The sequence below is a fragment of the Tamandua tetradactyla genome, chromosome 15, assembly GCF_023851605.1.
Source record: "Tamandua tetradactyla isolate mTamTet1 chromosome 15, mTamTet1.pri, whole genome shotgun sequence".
NCBI classification, from domain to species: Eukaryota; Metazoa; Chordata; class Mammalia; order Pilosa; family Myrmecophagidae; genus Tamandua; species Tamandua tetradactyla.
In genome coordinates this window covers 80,010,546-80,030,718 of record NC_135341.1, presented here as the reverse complement: position 1 = coordinate 80,030,718, position 20,173 = coordinate 80,010,546, and the positions used below count along the sequence as shown (strand labels likewise).

Sequence of the window (20,173 nt, the reverse complement as noted above, 5' to 3'; positions counted from 1 at the left end):
TTTTAAAAAGTTTAAAATTTAGTTACTCAAATAACAGTTAAACATTTTGTTAAAAGAATATAATATAGATAAGATTATTTTCCCTTTAACTCCTGTGTACCCCTCATCCAAAGCCTTGGATAATAAGGGATTCCTCCCTTATCCCCAGAGGAAACCACTTCTCACTGTGGGAATGATTCTTCTAGACCTTATATTTTCCCAGAGTTCAGAGAGTTATTCTCTGAAATTCAAATTTGTTTACAGTGTTACTTTTTGAAACATAAAATGAGCTGGAAGCATGATTAAAACCAAAAGTTTATAGTGATTATCCTAGTAGTGCACGTGCTTCATATTTGACAACTTGTCTTTATTTAGTTTTGCAAAACGGGGAAGACAAAAACAAAAGTTAAGTCATGCATCCTTCTCCACCCAAACACACCTTAACATTTCTAAAAACTGAGCAAATGACTTCTCATTTGATCAATCCAGAGTTTTATAAACACTTTAAATAGTACACAGAAAAGATGCAGGGAAAATACACAGAATTTTATTTCATTAGTTTGATTTCCTCGGCAATTAGTCCTATTCTATGAAACTCATTTTTTTTTAATAGCATTAAAATCATGATAATCTTCAATGTATATTTTATTAAGGGGTCTGAGATAGTGTAACAACTTAATTTCCAGATTGGAAGTAATAATTTTATTCAGTATGATCTTTACCAAAAATTCAGAAAATACACCACCATAATGCTTCAGAATTCACAATTCAGTTTTTGCGTTTGTTTTAAGAATGGAGTGTAGTGAACCCTTTGTGGTACTTTGGGTAACTTAAACTTTTTCTATAAAAACAGCCTTAAATGGAATCGTATCGGTAGCTACACTTTTACAATAATTACAGACTTTTAAAACTAAATATGGATCAAAATGAAAGCAAGAGGACTTTTTAGTAAGGAGAAACAAGTTAAAAAATTACAGCCAAATAGAAAAAAAAAATCAAATGTATATTGGAAAACTGAATTTTATTTTTACTTATTGCTGATATTCAGAAATACTTCAGTTCATTATGGATAATAAAACCTTCAACCCTTTAAAGTATATCTGACTTAAAAAAAAGAGTATGTCCTTTTTTGTATTTTTATCTGAGATCTTAAAAATAGCTGCTTTCCTTCCTGGTAAAGGCTGGGATGGGATGGATGGTTAATTTCAGGTACAACATAAATAATCTTAGTCCTAATAATTTATCAGTGTTTTTAGGTTATTGCATGTAGTGCTTTCTAAAAATTTAGTCACTTTTAAGTTTTCATTTTTCTGTATCAACTATTAGTTTTCACAGTTCTCATGTTCTGTAAGATTCAGTTAAAATCAGTTCTAATCATGAAGGCAAAGTTACAGGAAACAAGGAGGATCTTGTGACATGATGAATGCTAGGATTCTTCACTCTTACTGCACTAGTTGATGGTGCATTAAAATTTTTTCCTTTACTTTTTGCCTACCATAGCCCAAGGTTTGATTATTTCAGTTATTCCAATACTTATTATTGTTCATACCAGCAAAAGAGCCACAGATCGGGCGGGAAGCACTGACTTTTAGGGTTTGTGCGTTCAAAAAAAAACTAGGGGAAAAGCCAATGACAAAGATGGATGTTAAAAAGCTGCTTGAGGGTTTCTTTTCAATTTCATTATCAAGGATATTGCAGGATTTGACTGCATTGTGGCTTGCTGAAAAACGTAGACTTCTGTAACAAACACACCTCCAGTATAGTAAATATGAAATGCTTTCTTTTATGGGTGGCCACTGTTTTTCTTCCATGTCTCTGGTTGATATTGAGATGGATGGAATATCTAGAATAACTTCATTATTAAGAAGTGATGTTCAGATTGAGAGGCCTTTACTATTGGCCTAATCTGTGTTATTCAGTGAAGAAAGGATTATGTTTAGTAAGAATTTTCATGTATCATTTTAGTTTTCAAGTAGGTCTTCTGAAAGGAATAGTTGATGGGGCACTAACTAATTTGGAGATTAATAAATCATTCAATAGTTTTCTACAAATGTTGTAGGTAAGTTAAAAAAGGGCTTGCTCCCCCAAATATGAATTAAATTCTATTCTTTTTTTCATTTGAAAAGTTTTTTCTTTAGATTTTATACAAGATCCAAAGTCAGGATGAGGAGGGATTATTCAGAGCTTGCCAGCAAGGTTGGAAGACCCAGTAGTTAAATTACCTGAGGATGTAGTGACTAGTTTTTGGCAGGTCATTGTGAAGTTACATTAAACTAACTAAGCTCAAGATCTTTGAACTCCAGTACACATTATAACAGAAGTCTCTGACATGTTCTGGCAGGACTTTTATTACCAGGTTCTATTCTGGAGGTCCTTACTGCTTTTTCAAGTTCTAGAATTTTTTGACAGTTTTCTGCAAGGGAAGGTTTCTTTTAGGCTCCAAAGAAGCCTTGAGAAGCCTCAGGGATGCTGGCCAGTACTGAGGCATCTCTTGCTTCTGTGTAGAAAACTGCTTGGAACTGTCTCCAAAAAGATCCCTGGTACATCCAAGGCTGTAGATAGAGTGCTGATCTGTGGAGTTTGGAAGGCGATGTCTATGACTAGATTTGCTTTTAAGGAATAGCTCTGAAAGAGGTTTGAGGCAAACTGGTGGAATCTCTTGAGTGTGTCCAGACCTATTGCTTAAAAACATGGTAAGGTTCCTAGATAAACACTTGTAGAAATCAAAGCCTTTAAAGAGCAGTAAACAAACTAGAGCATCTCTTCACAAGAAAAAAACATTTAAAATACACGGCTCCGTTTATGTAGACATTAGCTACTCTTCATCCACTGACTGAAGCTTTCCACTTTTCTCTGTAAGGCTTGAGGTTACTGTGTTATTGCCTTTGTTTTCAAATTCAGAGGGAGGGACAGGTTCATCCGTTTCATAATCTTCAAAGGAGCTGAAAGAACAAAATAAAAATGTTACTCATTTTTTTGTTTTAATTTTAATGTTTGGGTAAAAGTCAAGACAAACCAGTGCCTAAGATCAGCCTGTAAAGTTCCCTCTTGCTAAATTGCAGCTATAAACACCTGAGTATCCCTGGAGGCGATAACAGTCTAAAGAAAACACTATTCTCCCAGTTGCTTGAAGCCCAGCTTCATGTTCTCATTTTTGGATTCTGCTGTATCAAGTTTTTCCTAGGGGGGCCTTAGTGGGAAAGTATTGTGGATGATACTAGGTAAGGGAAGGTTTGAGGTCCACAAAGTTTGAGCGTTTACATCAGTGTTTTCCTTGAGGTGGTTTCCACAGAGTGGGGAACTTTCTCAATTCTCAGACTGCTTTATCACTCCCATGGCTTTCTGGAAGTACATTTTAGATGTGTAGGTATGGACATAGAGTCAACTAAAGCCCATTTACGGATTTCCCTCCATTCTACTTTGCAGAGCTCCAAAGTATACCTAGATGTTTATCTTGAAAGGAATTCCCTCTGCTTACTTCCCCTCAATTACTGGTATCCTCTAGGTTTCATATCCTTTAGGCTATTTAGGCAGGAATGACAAAATATTTTCTCTCTTGGGAATGCTGGGTGCCTGAAATAGTGAATTGATAAATCTGAGCCCAGAAAAAAAAATACATGCTCACTAAACAATGTCTCACAGTATTTGGCATCACTAGTTCAACTTTGTTAGTCTTTGCAGGGGCCTTCCACAATAGCACTTGAGCAGAAATTTGTGAATGTATTGTTCATCAAAAGGTACCAAGGCAGACTAGTGAGAAAAAATGTGCAAATATATATACCCAGTACATGATGCCTACAGTATTCAAGTTTCTAAAACACTGAATAGGTTAGAAAAAAAAAAAGTCTCCCTGGTATTTGGAAAATGTCCCCTTGAAGACCACCCCTTATAAGCTTATCAAAAGTTATTTACAACTTGATCATTTTGCAAAAAAGACTCCATTTCATTCTTAATTTATGTTTCTACTCCTCCCCATCCTCTTGTGGCCTTAGTGTAATGGATGTGCTAGGTAAAAGAGGCAATAAGAATGGTAGTTTTGCTCTAATAGGGACGAAGCAGGGTTGATGGCAGTCTCCATTTCTGGGAACAAAATTCTCAAAACTTACTTCTAGCAATGCATTTCACGCACTACTTAAGAGGTTCTTAGGAAACTTCCTAGTACCCCCACTGTCTGCAAGCTGTCAGTGTCTTTACGATCTTAAATACCTCAATGTAGGTCTGGAAATAAGAGAATATTTTCAAACAGTTAAATTTTAAGCGAGACATATTCATCAATTTGATCTCTTATGCACTAAGCATGAGCCAAATGCAAGGCATACAGTGGCGAGGAGGACTGAACCAGCTTCTTCACAGTTTGTTGCTTAACGGAGGCCCATCTGGAATAGTTAAGTGGCTTAACCTTATGGACTTGGGGGTCACACTCCTAAATCAGGTTCTAATCTTAGTTTGATCACTTTATGTGACTTTGGGCATGTAACTTAATCCTTCAGCATCAGTTTTCTCAACTAATGAGAGAACAGAAGTTCCTGCCCCTCACTGGGTTGAAGTAGAGATTAGGTGAGAGGGCCTATAAATCATAAACTCGTGGAAAATGTTAGCTACTATTTTCACGATGGGGTAGGTTTACAAAGAAAGCTGCTGGAGATAAAGGGGTCTCCAGATTTTCTAGAGAGAGGCTGAACTTGGACATGTAGGTTTGGAAGATAGTGAATAAGTGGTAAAGTTATGGGAAAGAATACTTTTTTTGATCATTTATCAATAATTTACAAAAGAAATGGCTCCCCCCCCCCCCCCCCACTGTAGCTTCATAGCAGAAGCATGAGTGCCAGCATGGATTTAATGTGATCTAGTACATTGAAGACATTCCTGATGCCCAGTGGGTTGGATATAGTGTAATGCTACCTATCTTTCTTTTGCACTTTCAAGGCACTTAGAATAGAACTGGGTACAGAAACTTCGGAGGAATCGTACGGATTGAGGGAGCTTGGTCAGTAACTGGAGACTCCCCTTTAACTCACTGCTTCTTAACTGGGGGTGATTTTGTCTCCCAGGAGACCATTTGGCAGTGTCTGGAGACATACGTGGTTGTAACAACTTGGAGGGTGCTATTGGCACCTGGTGGGTAAATTCCAGGGATGCAGCTAGACATCATAACTGTGCTAGACAACATGCCACAACAGAATTATTCAGCCCCAAACATCAGTGCCATTGCTGGAAAACCCTGTACTAACTCTTCCCCTTCAGTGTCAGCGTATCTTAGAGTTCTGAACTCATTTTATACTTCCTTGGGTAATTAATTCTTTCCCTTAGTTTTACCACTTATTCCACCTATGGCTTCCAAACTTACATGTCCAACTTGAGCCTCTTTCTAGAAAATCGAGATTCCTCCCATCTCCCCACCCCCACCATATATACAGCTGCCTACTAGATGGCTCTTTCAGGATATCAGGACGTACAAAGCTGAATTCATTTTTCTCACCCTGCTCCTGGTTCTCATCTTAGTAAATGGTACCTACTCACTCAAAACCAGTAACCTAGTTATTCCAAGTTCCCCTCTCTCCCCCACCTCTCAAAAACCACCCAATCTACCACTTTGTAGCACATGGAATCAGCTGTACCCCGTCTTTCCCATTGACACTGACTTAGTTTAGTGCACCATACTCTCTTGCTTGGATTAGTGCAATAGTTTTCTAATCACTGGTCTTTCTGCCTTCATTCTTGCTACATACCCTTTGCTATTGCCATACCAGGTTGTTTACTGTGGGAATGGGAAAATCTTGGGACTTAATGCCACTGTACATGCTTTTCAATTGCCTGAAGAGCCCTTCTCCCCTTTGACTAACTTTTGCTCATCTTTTAATCTGAGATGCAACTTCAGAGGAATTTCCTGATTCCCAGTCCCCTGCCCCAAAGTATCCCTTTTCTTTATTCCAAGATTGCTGATTTCCTTTCCCCTCTGCTAGTGTATAAGATCTTTAAGAGTAGAGATGATGTTTTATTTCTGTATTCCCAGCACTTTGCAGTGACACCTAGTCACTACTTAGTAAACTTTACTTTGAATGCAGAGTAAGTTTGTCATAAAATAGTTTCCTTGATCATGACAGAATTATTTCCTTCCTAATTCATTAAGAGACAGGGTAGAGAAGTACAGAACAAAAAAATACGTGTGTGCTATGTTGTATATATAAGGATTTTAAGAAAAGAATTTGAGAAAGATAGCCTAGTAGTCAGCCAAATGACAGCAGTAAATTGCTGTGTTCACAGCTGTTTCAATTTTCTCTCACAATCCCAGATGTCAGCTCTGTCAAACCTTTCTTTCCTAATTAAAGATAATTATAAGGTATTTCTCAGCGATGTGTGAAGTGTACCTCTGGACTGTCTCACTAGTTACACCACCACCCCTCTCACACGAGCATGGTCCTTCACAGTTGACAAGTACCTTCATACTTATTACCTCATTTGCCCTTCATGACAACCCAGTGAGGGAGGTATTTCAGAAACCAAAGCTTGAATGAAATAATTTACCCAAGGATAATGTGTGTTGTGTATTGGGGGTGAGGGGAGTTAAAGTTAGGACCTAGCTTTTCTAGTTTTTAATTCAGTACTTTTTCTAAGCTGTTAAATCACACAAAGCTTGAGAAGAGGGGAGATACGTACTTACATTTGGAAAGTAGAAGTACATGCATATAGGCAGAGAAAAAATGATTAAGGCACAGTGGTGGCTGGTGGGTTAACACTGGAAACTTCTAATTTAATGGGGCAAAAAGGACATCAATTAAAGCTGTCTGCCACCTTCTGTTTTCTCAAGGGCTTTAGTCCTTCATCACCTCCAAGACCATTAATATTATTCCCACCAGGATACAAACTTAATTCACTACCACATCAAAAATCTTCCTTGATCTCTTCCTTATCTAGTCACAGCTTTATAAGTTTCTTTTCACAATCAAACTTCTCAAACGAGTTTACACGTGTGGTTGTCCACTTGCCTCCTCTTCCTTCTTCAGCCCACTGCAGCTATCTTTGGTCCCCACTGCTGTACTAAAACTGCTCTTCTCAAAGTCACCATTCCGCACCATCACACTCAATTTTCATTCTGCATGATGCAGCACCTTTGGTGCACACCTTAAAATAACTGACTTCTATGCCTTTACGACCTGGTTTTCTACCTATCTCTGACTATTCCCCAGTCTCCTTCCTCCACATTGCTCCAAGAGTTCTCCACGCCTCAGTATGGACTTTTCTGTATTCTTCTCCCTGTGTGACTGCATCCATTCCCATGTTGTTCAGCATTATCCATCAACTCATGACTCCTACAATTTATATCCTGTTTAGACCTCTCTTTTGAGCTCTTGAGTCATATCCAAATGCCTATTTGATTTCTTAACTTGGATTACTTATGAAATGTTCAGACTTCAAGTGTCTAAAACACAACTCTCAGTTCTCCCAACACCAAATCCATTGTTCCTTTTCCAGTTTTCCCCATCTCAGTAAATCTCACGATCATCCTTTCAGTTGCTTAAACTACAAACCATTAGTCATACTTGACATTTTTTTCTTTCATACCTCATATCCAGTCCATGAGCAAACTTGTTTACTTCCTAAATAGACCTTGACTCACTATGATTTTCTCTATATTTACTGCTACTATTTTAGCTTGAGCCATCCTCCTCTTATTAGGTGACTAAAATGGCTTCCTTATTTGTCTCCCTTCTGCTCTTGCACTCCCAGTAATCTAGCAGAATAATCTTCAGAAATCATAATGACATTGCATTACTACCTTGTTTAACCCTTTTCAAAAAGTTCTGCATTATCTAATTGTGCTGATCTTTCCAACCACATTTCCATCTGTTGCTCACTCTACTTTTGACTACTTGTTTGATTTCCTCGATGTCTTTTCTGCTTCAAAGCCATTGTACATATTTTCCCTTCTCCCCAGAACATTTTTTCTCCCTGCGTTTTGCATAACTGTTTCCTTCTCAACCTCTAAGTCTCATATGTCCTCAGGGAATGCTTCCCTCAATGCCCTAATTTGCAATCCCTCCCTATATTATTGTTCATTTTATTTGTTTCCCTCATAACTATATAATTAAATGTTTCTGGTTACCCTATTAGACTAAATGCCCATTTTGTAACTCACTAATTTCTTTGCACTTAGTATGTAGTGCCTGCAACTCAGGTGAAATGAATTGTTGAATGAAAAGTGATATCCTCTTGTGAAAAGATGTATAAAACTGGTTGGGGAAGTGAGGAGTCATTAAAATAGGGATGGTGAAGAAGTCATCTTAAGGTCATTGAAATTAGATCTGTGAGAACTGCTATCTTTATCTGCTCTTCAGGAACTCCTAGGAGAGAAAAGAGTGTGTTGGTTGACTCTTTCTATGTGACTACATCCAGGGTCATCTGAAGGTCACGAATTTTTCAGGGGTCAAATGAAGATTATTAGATGTGTTCTCTGATAATTTAACTGGCCATTTTTGAATGAGCAGAGGGGTCGAGTATTAAGGCAGAACATAAAGAGTTCACAAACACTTCCCTAGAAATCATAGGTATCGAATTTAGAACAAATTAACATAGTATTAATATTAATGTTAGCATGAGGGAAAATAATGACTCCTATAATTCTGTCAGCAGTATTGATTTTAGAAACGTTCCCTCAGTAAGTTTTCCCTTTCATATGAGCAGTGTCTGGGCAGAAGTATTAAAACTGGTTTTGCAGTTCCTGGTGTGGAAGACTCATGAACAGAATTAGTAGAGATGGTGATTGTGGCCCATACGTGGTCTTTCAAAGGATAGGATGTTTGATTTGGGGCTTGTCTGGGGAAATCTAAGTCATATGGTGGCTATAGGCATACAATAAAGTGTTAATTAGTTCTCTAATTTGGGATCTTCAATGCTTCAGAAGTAAGGAGAGGATGAATTTTACCTTTATAGCTTTAAATTAAAAATGAATATCCTACACCATTTATATAAAAATCGATCCGCTAACACTTTGGTAGTTGGAGATTTGGTTCACTGAATTTCCTTGTTATCCCATCTAATGACTAGAACATCTTTTTTTTCAACTCTTGTTAAAGTTTCCTAATATGTACCATCCACCTTCCTGTCTCAGGAAGTGGATCTCACATCATTTTTATTTATCTTATATTTTTTATTTACCTTTTTTTGGTATTTATCTTTCACATTATTTTTTACAACTTTTTTTATTGTGAAATATACCGTATATGCAGAAAAGTGGTAGATTTTAAAGTACATTTTAACAAGTAGTTATAGAACAAATTTCAAAGTATGTGGTATGGGTTACGGTTCCCCATGTTCACATATTTCCTTCTAGTTGCTCTAATACACTGAGACCAAAAAGAAATGTCACTGTTTTGATTCAGTAGTCATAGTCATTTGTTAAATTCTGTCTTCGAGGTTACAACTCACCTCTCATTTGATCCTTCTCTCAATCTTTAGGGATATTTGGGCAATGGCTATTTTAATTTATGTTGAGAAGGGGTGTTGACATTATGGTATAGGGGGATGCAACTGCTGATGTTCTTGGAGAGACTGGTTCCTCTGGGTTTCAGGGTTTTCTGGCATAGGAACAATATGGAGGTTTTGGGTTTCTGAAAAATAATCTGAGTGAACCTATTATAAAGTCTCAGATAGGGCCCTAGATATTCCTTAGGGTTTTCAGGAATACTGTCGATTGGGGATTGGCACACTGTGGCAATTTGCAATATCTAGCTGAAGCTTGCATAAGAGTAGCCTCCAGAATAGCCTCTCAACTCTATTTGAAATCTCTTAGACGCTGCAACCTTACTTTGTCACATTTCTTTTCCCCTTTTGGTCAAGAGGGAATTGTTGATCCCATGATTCCAGGGCTAGTCTCATTCCTGGGAACCATATTCCATATTGTCAGGGAAACTTACACCTCTGGAAGTTATCACATCTTTTTTGATGTGAAATTTTCTTATAGTGCGCTGGGGTTATGAGGCCATTAGTTGTTAATTTTTATCATGGATGTAGACAACATAAAAATGTGGGCTAAATATATCCTGACTGGAACTCAAAGGGACGGACAGTGTTTCATTCATTTTTATTACCAAGCACAGTGTCTGACAGAGTAAGGTACCAGTGAATATCTGTTGAAATAAATCAGAATTGGGCTTTGCTTTGTTTTGTTGAATGCAAATAACAACAAAACATCATATTAACTTGAGGTCTACATTAAAGGCTCTGTTTACTGAGCATTGTAGAAAAATGACTCGGAACTGTTCTACTGGAAGATTATATACTCATGGTTTGGAATATTAATTCCTGCCATCCCTTGTCTTTCTTGCTCTATACCCCAACATACACAGTACATACAGATATTCCTATATCCCTGCTCTTCTGTTCACTTCTCCCACTGAAGGCTCCAGGCAACCCCTTACCTCCAAACTCAGCTCTCACTAGCTACACTCCTGGAACTTTGCTCTGGTGGGTTTTTGGCTGAAGGCTTTGCTTAGCGTGCCTTATCTTCCTGTGCTGATGGAACTAAATGTAGAACTCTGACAGTTAATTTATATGTTTATATTTAATATAAAGGAAGAAGCTGACTTTACTAAAACAATTCTTCTAAACTACCGAAATGTCCCATAATAAGGAAACGTGAGTTACTGTTTTACAGAACACTTTGAAGCATTAAAAGTCATGTTTTTGAACACTCTAGGAACATTAAGTGTCACGAAGTGTTAATAACGGTTATCTTTGGGTGACCTGAACCAAAGGTGAGTTTAATCTCTTTACATTTTCCAATTTTTTTTGGTAACAACCCTATATTTCTCTACTAAATCAGATATAGACTCTCAATAAAAAAGAAAATTGTGTCAATCTAGATTAATTGAAAGTAAAGCTGTTGGTGAAATACCAGTGTATTCTGTAAGAAAGCAATTTTTAGGATATTAGGAAAGGCTCAACTAAAAAATGTGATGCAATCAAGTATTAGTCAAATTAGCAGAAAAGCTTCTTTCTAAATATTGTAGGTCTCTGTTTTTTAAGACAGCAACATGGAATACCTTTTTCCTGCTTTACACATAATTTTTGTGGATTTTTTAACCTACTGTTTAGCACAAACCATAAGAATGTTAATTATAAATTAATATGGTACATAAACTATTATCTTAATACAGGTAACATTTAGTTGGACAGGTTTAAGTAACTGGTACCGTCTTTCTGGTCTTCCCTTTGACCATTACCTGGGTTAATTTATAAAAATGCTGATGTGCGTTGTGTACTAGATTCATGGTTTGGAATATTCACAATGTTTGCAGCGTCACATCCAGAGAGACCCTTACCCCACCCTTCACCTCACTTTCTGAAGGTATTATCTGAGCACCTCCTTGAATAAGGAGGTGCAGGCACTTGACACACAACTATCGGTGAATGTTGTTGGTGGTAAAGTGATGAAGAATTTCAAGTAGTTTTTAGAGGACTGACCAAGATGACTTAGTTATCCTTGCCGTGAGAGTGGCTGCTGGAGTTTGCTGCCTCTGTAATTGTTGCTGCCACCAGTAAGCATTTGCTGAGGACCTCCAACACTCCAGCACTCTGTCAGGTGCAAGGTTATAAAATGTGTAAGTCAAGGTACTTTGCCCTTGGCGAGCCACAGTTAAGCTCCGAAAATGACAGCTTCATTTTTTTCTAGCATCATATGCCAGACACTGTTAGATACATTATATATATTATTTCTCATTCTTAGCAGAAACCTGCATACATGAGCTGTTCATGTATGCTCATGAGTCTTTTACTGCTGTGCTCATGAGTCATGTACTGTGCCCTGGGATAAAGGGAACAAGGTAGTTGGTGGAGAGCTAATGTTAACAGCTGATTAAACTCTAGTTCAGAGAGCTTAGAGAAGGTGGCTGAGATCACACATGTGGTAGTACTAATAGCTACTTTTTAATTAAATAGGCAACTATGCCAAGGGATTTATTTTATATACCTTGCCTTGTTTAAATCCTTAAAACAGCCTGGTGTGGCAGGCATTAACCTCATGTAAGGAGAGGATGCTGAGGCTTGGATGCCTGAGATCACACAGCTAGTAAGTGGCAGAACAAAGATTTAAACTTAAGTTTAGTTCTGTCTAATTTCAAATTCAGTGCTCTTAACCATGATGTAATATTGCAGCTCTTCTCATACAGGGAGTCCTGATAATGATAACTGCTACTATTTGTCAGGTAGCTCCTGTGTGCCAGGTGTTTATATATTTTATCTCAGATGCTCACAGCCATCTTGCGAGGTAGTTGCCGATATCCTCTGAAACTGAGCCTGAGGAGTCAGGTAACCTGCCAGCTGGTGAGTGGTAGAGTGAAACAGATCTGTCTGGCTCTCAATCCTCTGCCATTTCCATAGTTCATTCTTCCTCCCTTTCTAATATTTGAGCCTGGTAATGTCTGCTTGGCAGTTAGACTCACCCTGACTTAGAGTAATTCCTCTTGAGAGGGAGCTCTGGGTGATGTAACCTTGGGGATTGTGGTCTTGCCTTTCTTTTAAACTCCCATAAAGCATGCACTCTCCAGGCTGGGGTGGCTCTAAGCCTCCTCTCCCCTTAGGGCCTCACCCATGCAACCGTGCAGGCCTTTCTCCCACTCTGCGAGAAGAGGAGAGCCCAGCAGGAGCCTCTCCTGTACACTGGTACGGTTACACCACAGCTGGTCTCTGCATCTCCTCTGGTGACCCCTCGGCTGTAACTTCATCTGCATCCTCTTGTCCCCTTTCTCCCCACTCCACCCACACTGGCATCTTCTCTTCCTGCTTCTGCAACCTGAAAAAATTTTACTACAGGCAATTATTTATACTCTTTAGCTGATATCAGTTTCTCTCCTGTTCGACTAAAAAGTCTAAAATAGTGTTTAGGCCTGCTATCTCTATTTTCTGTAAAACATATTATTTGCACAGACCTGTCTAGAAGGATTTACCTCAAAATAAGGCAGTCTTTGGGTGGTGGGTTTCAAATGAAGATTTTTGTCATCTCTACTGTCTAACTTTTCTTCAGTGAACATGTACTACTTTGTGTAAACAGATGAAGGACATATTTTCCCACTTAATATAGTAATACTTGCATGAACCTTGTAAATTATGGAACAGTATACAGAAACAAATTACCTACAATCCCATAGAGTTAGCCACTGTTAATATTGTGGAACATTACCTTTTAGTCTGTGTACATACATAAATACACTATTTACTTTTTAGTAGAAAAGTTGTAGGTTACAGAAAAATCAGACAGAAAACAGTTCCCATCTATCCCACCCCCACAGTTTTCCCTGTTAACACTTTTCATTATTGCACATTTTTAATACTGAGATTATCACAAACAATTTAGCAATCTTGATTTCTCCATGTCATGTCTTTGTGCAAGAACAAACTTTAAATGGCTACATAATATTATGCCGTGTATACACCATGGCCTGTTTAAACATTCTATCATTGTATATTTGTGTTGCTCTGAAGTGTTTTATTTTAGAATTTCCTGTTACTAATTCCGATTGATTGGGTAGAACAAATCTATCCAAATTTCTGATTATTTAAGATACGTACTCGGAAAAAGAATTGGGGAACCAAAGGGTATAAGTTCAGAGTGTTGCAACAAACTGCAAATTATTTTCCAGACAAGTTGGACTAGTTTGCTTGTCATCTGCAATGTCTAAAGTGCTTATCTTAACTGCAAAATCAGTCCCTAGAAAGAGTGAGGTATTTTTTTAAATTTTTTTATTAATTAAAAAAAATTAACAGACAAAACATTAAGATATCATTCCATTCTACATATACAGTCAGTAAAGAGTGAGGTATTTTTGCAATGTGCTTCCTCTATGAGAGAGCAGTTAATGCACTTGGATTGCATCTGTCTGTACGCCCTTCTAGGACATGGATCCTGTCTTTGTTAACCAATATCCAACAATATTTAGTATAAGTAGGTGATATATATATATCAATAATATAACTTAATTAATCTTTAAAATAACATCTTTTAAAAACTGCTGCCAATTTAATGATCTAAAAAGAGCTATTATCTTTTTAAAATGTTTTTTTAATTGAGGTACAATTTACATACCATAGAATTCACCAATTTTAAGTAATAAAAGCTCAATACATTTTAGTAAATTTTTACAATTGTTCAACCATCAGCATAATCCAATTTTAGAACACTTTCATCTCCTTGTCTGCCTTTTCTCTCACTTGTGCCTGTCTGCCTTCAATCTCCACTTCCATCCCTGGAACTAGGTAACCTCTGACCTGCTTTCTGGCACTATAATTTTGCCTTTTCTAGAAATTTCATATAAATGGAATCGTATCATATGTGTAGTCTTTAGTGTCTGGCTTATTTCACATAGAGTGACGTTTTTGAGAGATTCATCCATGCTGTGGCATGTGTTAGTAGTTCATTCCTTTTTTCCCCCTTTTATTTATTGAGGTATAACTGACATACGTATATTTAAAGTATATAATTTGGTGAGTTTTTTTCTTTCTTTTTTCCTGGGCTCACAATGTGTAGACGCCTGTGCCTGATCGTGTCCCACAGGTTCCTCAGGCTGTGCTCATGTTCTTCATTCTTTCCTTTCTGTTCCTTAGACTGGAGACTTTCAATGGTCTTGTCTTAAATTTCACTGATTTTTTTTCTATCAACTCCAGTCTGTTGAAACCTCCGAGGGAATTTTAAATTTCTATTACTGTGGTCTTCAGCTCTGTTTAGTTCCTTTTCATAATTTTCATCTCTCTATTCATATTCTCTTTGTGTTCATCTATCATTTTCCTGATTTTCTTTAGTTCTCTGTCCATGTTTTCTTCTAGCACTTTGAGCATATTTAAGACCATATTTAAGAAATTTTTGTCTGGAATGTTTAGATCTGGTCCTCCTCCTTGATGGTATCTAATGCTTTAATCTTCTCCTTTGCCCGGGCCATCATTTCCTGTTTCTTTGTATGCTTTGTAACCTACTGTTGAAACCTGGACATTTTGATGTATTAAGTGCTATAACTAAATTTTAGTTCTGGTGTCTGTTCTTTAAGCTTGTATCTAGCTAGTGTTATGACTGAGTTTTCCTTGAATGCCAGGAGCTAAACAAAGAAAAAGAAAAAAAAAAAAGGGAAAGGGAAGAAAAGAAAAAACCTTTCCCGTCTGCAAACTGGCCTGTGTGACTGCTCTCCTTCAGCACTTATCCACACAATGGACTTTTAGAGGATCCTTTCTGTGCATGTCTTTTCTGGGGCATGCACATGCGGCTCTAGGAACTCCCCCATTTACACAGCTACAAATGTCCCTCTTCCCTAGGAAACAGTTTCCTCATGGTCTTGGGCACTGAGCTGTGTGTGCTACCGCCAGTAATGCCATGCCCCAGGCAGCCCAACCCGGCTCCTCTCCCAGAGGTTATGCAGAGCCACGGTACTAGGACGGCGAAACCCTCAGGCCACCACTGCACAGACGGGGTGAAATGTGCATGTGCACAAGGCCCACTCTGCTCCTTCTGGACCTGGGACCAGGGTGCACTGGAAGTGCTGGCCAGCTTGATGCAAAGCTGGTGAGGGGTAGGCGAGAAGCCAGCAAGGGCTAGAGAAGCTCTACAGCTTTTAAGAAGCCTTTTATCGACTCAGCACTCGCCCTTTTACTGCAGTCCTTTACCTGTTTTCTGGAACCCTGAGAAAGCCAGCTCTTGCTTTTTCTAGCTTCTTAAGGTGAACACTTATTTTACTGATGTTAGACTTTTCTAAGCTATAGAAAATTCCTCTAAATACTGCTTTAACTATATCCTGTACATTTTAATATGTTCTTTTACTTTCACTCATTGTCAAAATATTGTGGGGTTTTTTCTTTGACCCATCAGTTTTTAGGTGTGTGCTACTTAATTTCCAAATTCTTTGGGATTCCCAGGTTTTTCTGTTGTTGATTTTTAATTTAATTCTGTTATGATCAGACAACATACTTTATACAACTGTGATCCACTTGAATTTATCAGTTATTTTAGTGACCTCCCATATGGTCTGTCCAGAAGAAGGTCCATGTGCACATGAAAAGGACATTTATTCTGCTGTTTTGTGGAGTGGTCTATATATCGATTAGATCAAGTATGTTGATAGTGTTCAAGTTTTCCCGTATCTTTACTGATTGTCTAGTTGTTCTATCAGTTGTTGGGAGAGGAATCTTGAACTCTACTGTAATTGTTGAATTGCCTATTTCTCCTTTCAAGTTAGGCAAATTTTGTTTCATTTATTTTGATGCTCTGTTTATTGGTACATATATATTTAAAATTGTTATCTATGGTTACTACATTTTAACTGTCGGTGAAGTAGGGATTTTCATGTTTATTTCCTGGGTGAGTTTTCTGTCTTTTTGCTCTTCTAGAACTGGGCAATGTTCATATTCATAGTATTGATTCTGAAGAACCATACTTATAAAAGAAAATTATTTGCTTTTGGTCACATGTTATAATCCAATTTAATCACCTTTTCATTGTGATACAGAATTTGTCACATTTAAAATGTACTCAAATCTATAATTAGTTTCCTTTAAATTTTCTCCTATTACTTTAATGCTTTTAAAAATCTGTTTCCTGCATTCAGACATTAGTTTAATATGCACTTTTCTGTCTCACCCATGGAGAGCCAACTTTTTACTGACTAGACTTTTCTTAACACATTTATGATGCTATCTTTATCATATACTACAGTGTTACGTGTTCATTTTTTGTTCTGGCATGCATACCACACTGAGTTCAATTATTACGGCTTTACATAGCCCATTTTCCCCATTCCGCATCATACCTTTGTGTCTTTTCAAAGCTCATTCGTATTCTTGTGCATTCACTGTTCCATGTGAATTTTAGAATTAGCTTGTCAAGTTCTACAAAAATATTTTCGGGGATTATATTAAATAAAGTAATAAATTAATTTTGGGGGAGAATTGACATCTTTACAGTATTGAATGGTTTTTTATCTATTATATGGTAACTGGTCTTTATATCTTTCAGTGAAACTTAATGTTCTTCATATATATTTTCCAAGTCACTTTTTTTATTGATATTAAAAATGTGATTTTTTCTACTATTATATATATATATATTTGGGGTGGGGGTGCATGGTCTGACAAACAAATCCATTATATTTTTAACTAGTTATTTCTGGGGTATGGGATTAATATCCTTTATTAGTTAAGGAGGTGCTCTTCTTAGTTTGCTTAGTTTTAAGATTCTTTTCCCCAAACTGGAAACATGTATCAGGTGCTTTCAAAGAATCAATTAAAAATTGTTTTTCTTTTAATCTGTAAATGACAGATTTTTATAAAATTGAACCACTGTTGCAGTCTTGGGATAAAACCTACTTGTTTACAAAATATTCTTTTATATACTGATGGATTTTACAAGTTATTTAATCTTCTGTGGTTCACATTTTTTACCTGTAAAATGGGGCTAAGAATAACTTCTTAATAGGTTGTTTGTGAGCATCCAAATGAATTAAAGTATTTAGAACAGTGCTTCAAACATAGTATGCTAAGTATATGTGTGCATGTGCATGTGTGTATTTATTTTGTTAAAATAAAATTGTTTAATTTCTTCATTCTATGTACTTTATTTGGGCCAATTTTATTATCGTTTTCATGCATTGTAAGTGGATAGCCTACATCAACTGCTTCAGTGAACAGATTACAAATTTCCTTCCATTCATATCCTGTAGATTTTAATAAATATAATGCTTTCTTTGTCTGGTTCTGAGAAGATTGTAATTTGTATTCTGATTTCTCTTTTAGCTTAAAAATTATTTGTAAATGGTTTTTATTTTCAGATATGTACATTTTTGCTATATTTTAAATTATGGATTTAAACAGTAAATGTGGCCTATGTGCTAGTGATTCCTTAAAAATGTCGCAATCTCCTTCATGCCCTGATAAATAAGCATTTTTGGGTAGCTCCATGTGTATACTTGTTGGGTACCAAGTATGCTTTTGAATATATCTAAGAGATTACACTTACTGTGCTTTTGTGCCATTTATATTGTTTATTACTTTTTTGTCCATCTGATTAATTGGTTTTACATAATTGGATTTGTTAATATCTTCTTGTGTTTGTATCAGATTTGTTTTATATATTGTATAAAGTTCATGACTTATTTTCATGGCTAACTGTCGAAATACTGCTATGTTTCCTTCAAAGCTTTGAAATCTGTGTCTCGTTAACATTGCTGTTCTTGATTTCCGCTTGTTACTATTCTTGTCCTATTATCCCTGTGCTGGTTCTGAATCTAAAGAACAGCATAGAGTTAGATTTTTTAATGCAATCTAAGAGTTCTGTGACTGATACTATATCTGAACTTATTCTGGCCATTTATTTTGTGCTTTTTACTTTAAAATTTTTTTCTTTATTACAAAGTTATGGTTTGTAGAATGATCATGCATAAAATACAGGATCCCCATTCACCATCCTATTAACACTTTGCATTGGTGTGGAATATTTGTTACAAATGATGACAGTACATTTTTATAATTGTACTATTAACTATACTCCACGGTTTAACATAGGGTTTACTGTATAGTATAGTTCTATGGATTAAAAAAAATTATTCTTCTACCATATGTACAATCTAGCATTTCCTCTTTTAATCACATTCAGATATGTATTTCAATGCTGTTAATTATGTTCACAATTTTGTGCTATCATCACCACCATCCATTAACAAAAGATTTCCATCATTCCAAAGGAACATAATACATTTTAGGCCTTAACTTCCCATTTCCTATCCCTGCCCCAACCCCTGGCAACCTAATTCTAGATTCTGACTCCGTAAATTTGCTTATCCTAATAATTTAAAATCAATGCGCTCACACGATATTTGTCCTTTTATCTGGCTTATCTCATTCAACATGTCTTCCATGTTCATCCATATTGTTGCATGTATCAGAACTTCATTCTGTTTTATGGCTGAATAATATTCCATTGTGTATATATACCACATTTTGTTTATCCATCTGTTGGCTAATGAGCACTTGGACTGCTTCCATTTTAGCAGTTGTGAAAAATGCTGCTATGAACACTGGTATGCAAATGGTGCTTTTTTCTTTTTCTTTTTGTCTCCTCTTTTTATTATAGTAGACATCTGTTATTTAGATGTATTTTAGATTGAGTTTTCTTTATTCAATTTTTTCTCAATAACTTATTGTCTTTTTTCCTAAAGGTGATTTGACAGTTTCCCATTTTATTCCTATTCTTCTAGGGATAGACCTTAAAATTCTGGAAGACATACATTAACTCTGCCCACTTTCAATAAATATAAATTTATCAGTGTCTATATTCTCTAATAAAGAAGAATCAAGGCTTATTACCCTTGGTCCTGTTTTCCCTTTATGTTAGCAAGATGTGGGACCAATACTTCTCTAGTCATAATAATAAATTTTACTAATTTCATTGCTTGTGTTTGCTTGTTGCATCCCACTGTTTCCTCTAGGACTCATTTTTCTTCTTACTGAAGAATATTCTTTTTCTTTTTTATTCACCTTCAACCTGCTTGTGTGTTTGACTTTGAGTCTTTTACAGACAGCATATAGTTGGTCATTCTTTTTTACCAATTCTGCCACTCTCCGCTTTTTAACTAGAGACTTTAATCCCTTTATATTTAATGTCACTACTGATAATGTAGGATGTTCTTTTGCCATTTTGTTATTTAGCCTTTGCAAGTCATACCTTTTTTTATCCCTCAACTCTTCCATTAATGCCTACTTTTATATTTATTTGATTTTTTGGGTTGTACAATACTGAATGCCTTTTATGTTCTATGTGGATATATTTTTCATATACTTTCCAATAGCATACACATATACTTTTTCTATATTTCTCTGTGCTCCACTTATTTTGTACATGTTACCACTTATATCTTTATATACTGTATGTTAAAAAAGAGAGATTTATCATTATTTTTTATGAATTTGCACTTTAGCACTTGTAGGAAGTAAAAAGTGGAGTTACATACCAAACAAAACAATATTATAATACTGGCATTTATAATTATCCAAATGGTTACTTTTACTGGAGGTCTTTATTTCTTTATGCTGCTTTGAACCACTGCCTAGTGTCCTTTCCTTTCAGTCTGAAGGACTCCCTTTAGCACTGCTTGTAGTGTAGGAGTAGGTCTAGTGGTGATGAACTCAGCTTTTGTTCATCTGGAAATGTCTTGATCTCCCTCCT

The 20,173-nt window shown here is 36.4% G+C and overlaps 1 protein-coding gene across 5 annotated transcripts in view; it reads right to left on the bottom strand.

The window, feature by feature from the left end:
- Positions 1 to 325: 325 nt before the first annotated feature.
- The window catches only part of PPP2R3A (protein phosphatase 2 regulatory subunit B''alpha), a 255,930-nt gene continuing 236,082 nt past the window's right edge, over positions 326 to 20,173 (bottom strand). For 4 of the 5 annotated variants that reach the window (XM_077130188.1, XM_077130189.1, XM_077130190.1 and 1 more), the window contains one exon: positions 326 to 2,921. In XM_077130188.1, the coding sequence (XP_076986303.1) occupies positions 2,795 to 2,921 (127 nt within the window). In that variant the 3' untranslated portion in view covers positions 326 to 2,794. Of the gene's footprint in view, positions 2,922 to 12,749; positions 20,172 to 20,173 lie in introns of those variants that run through there. The other variant, XM_077130191.1, reaches the window with a different exon arrangement.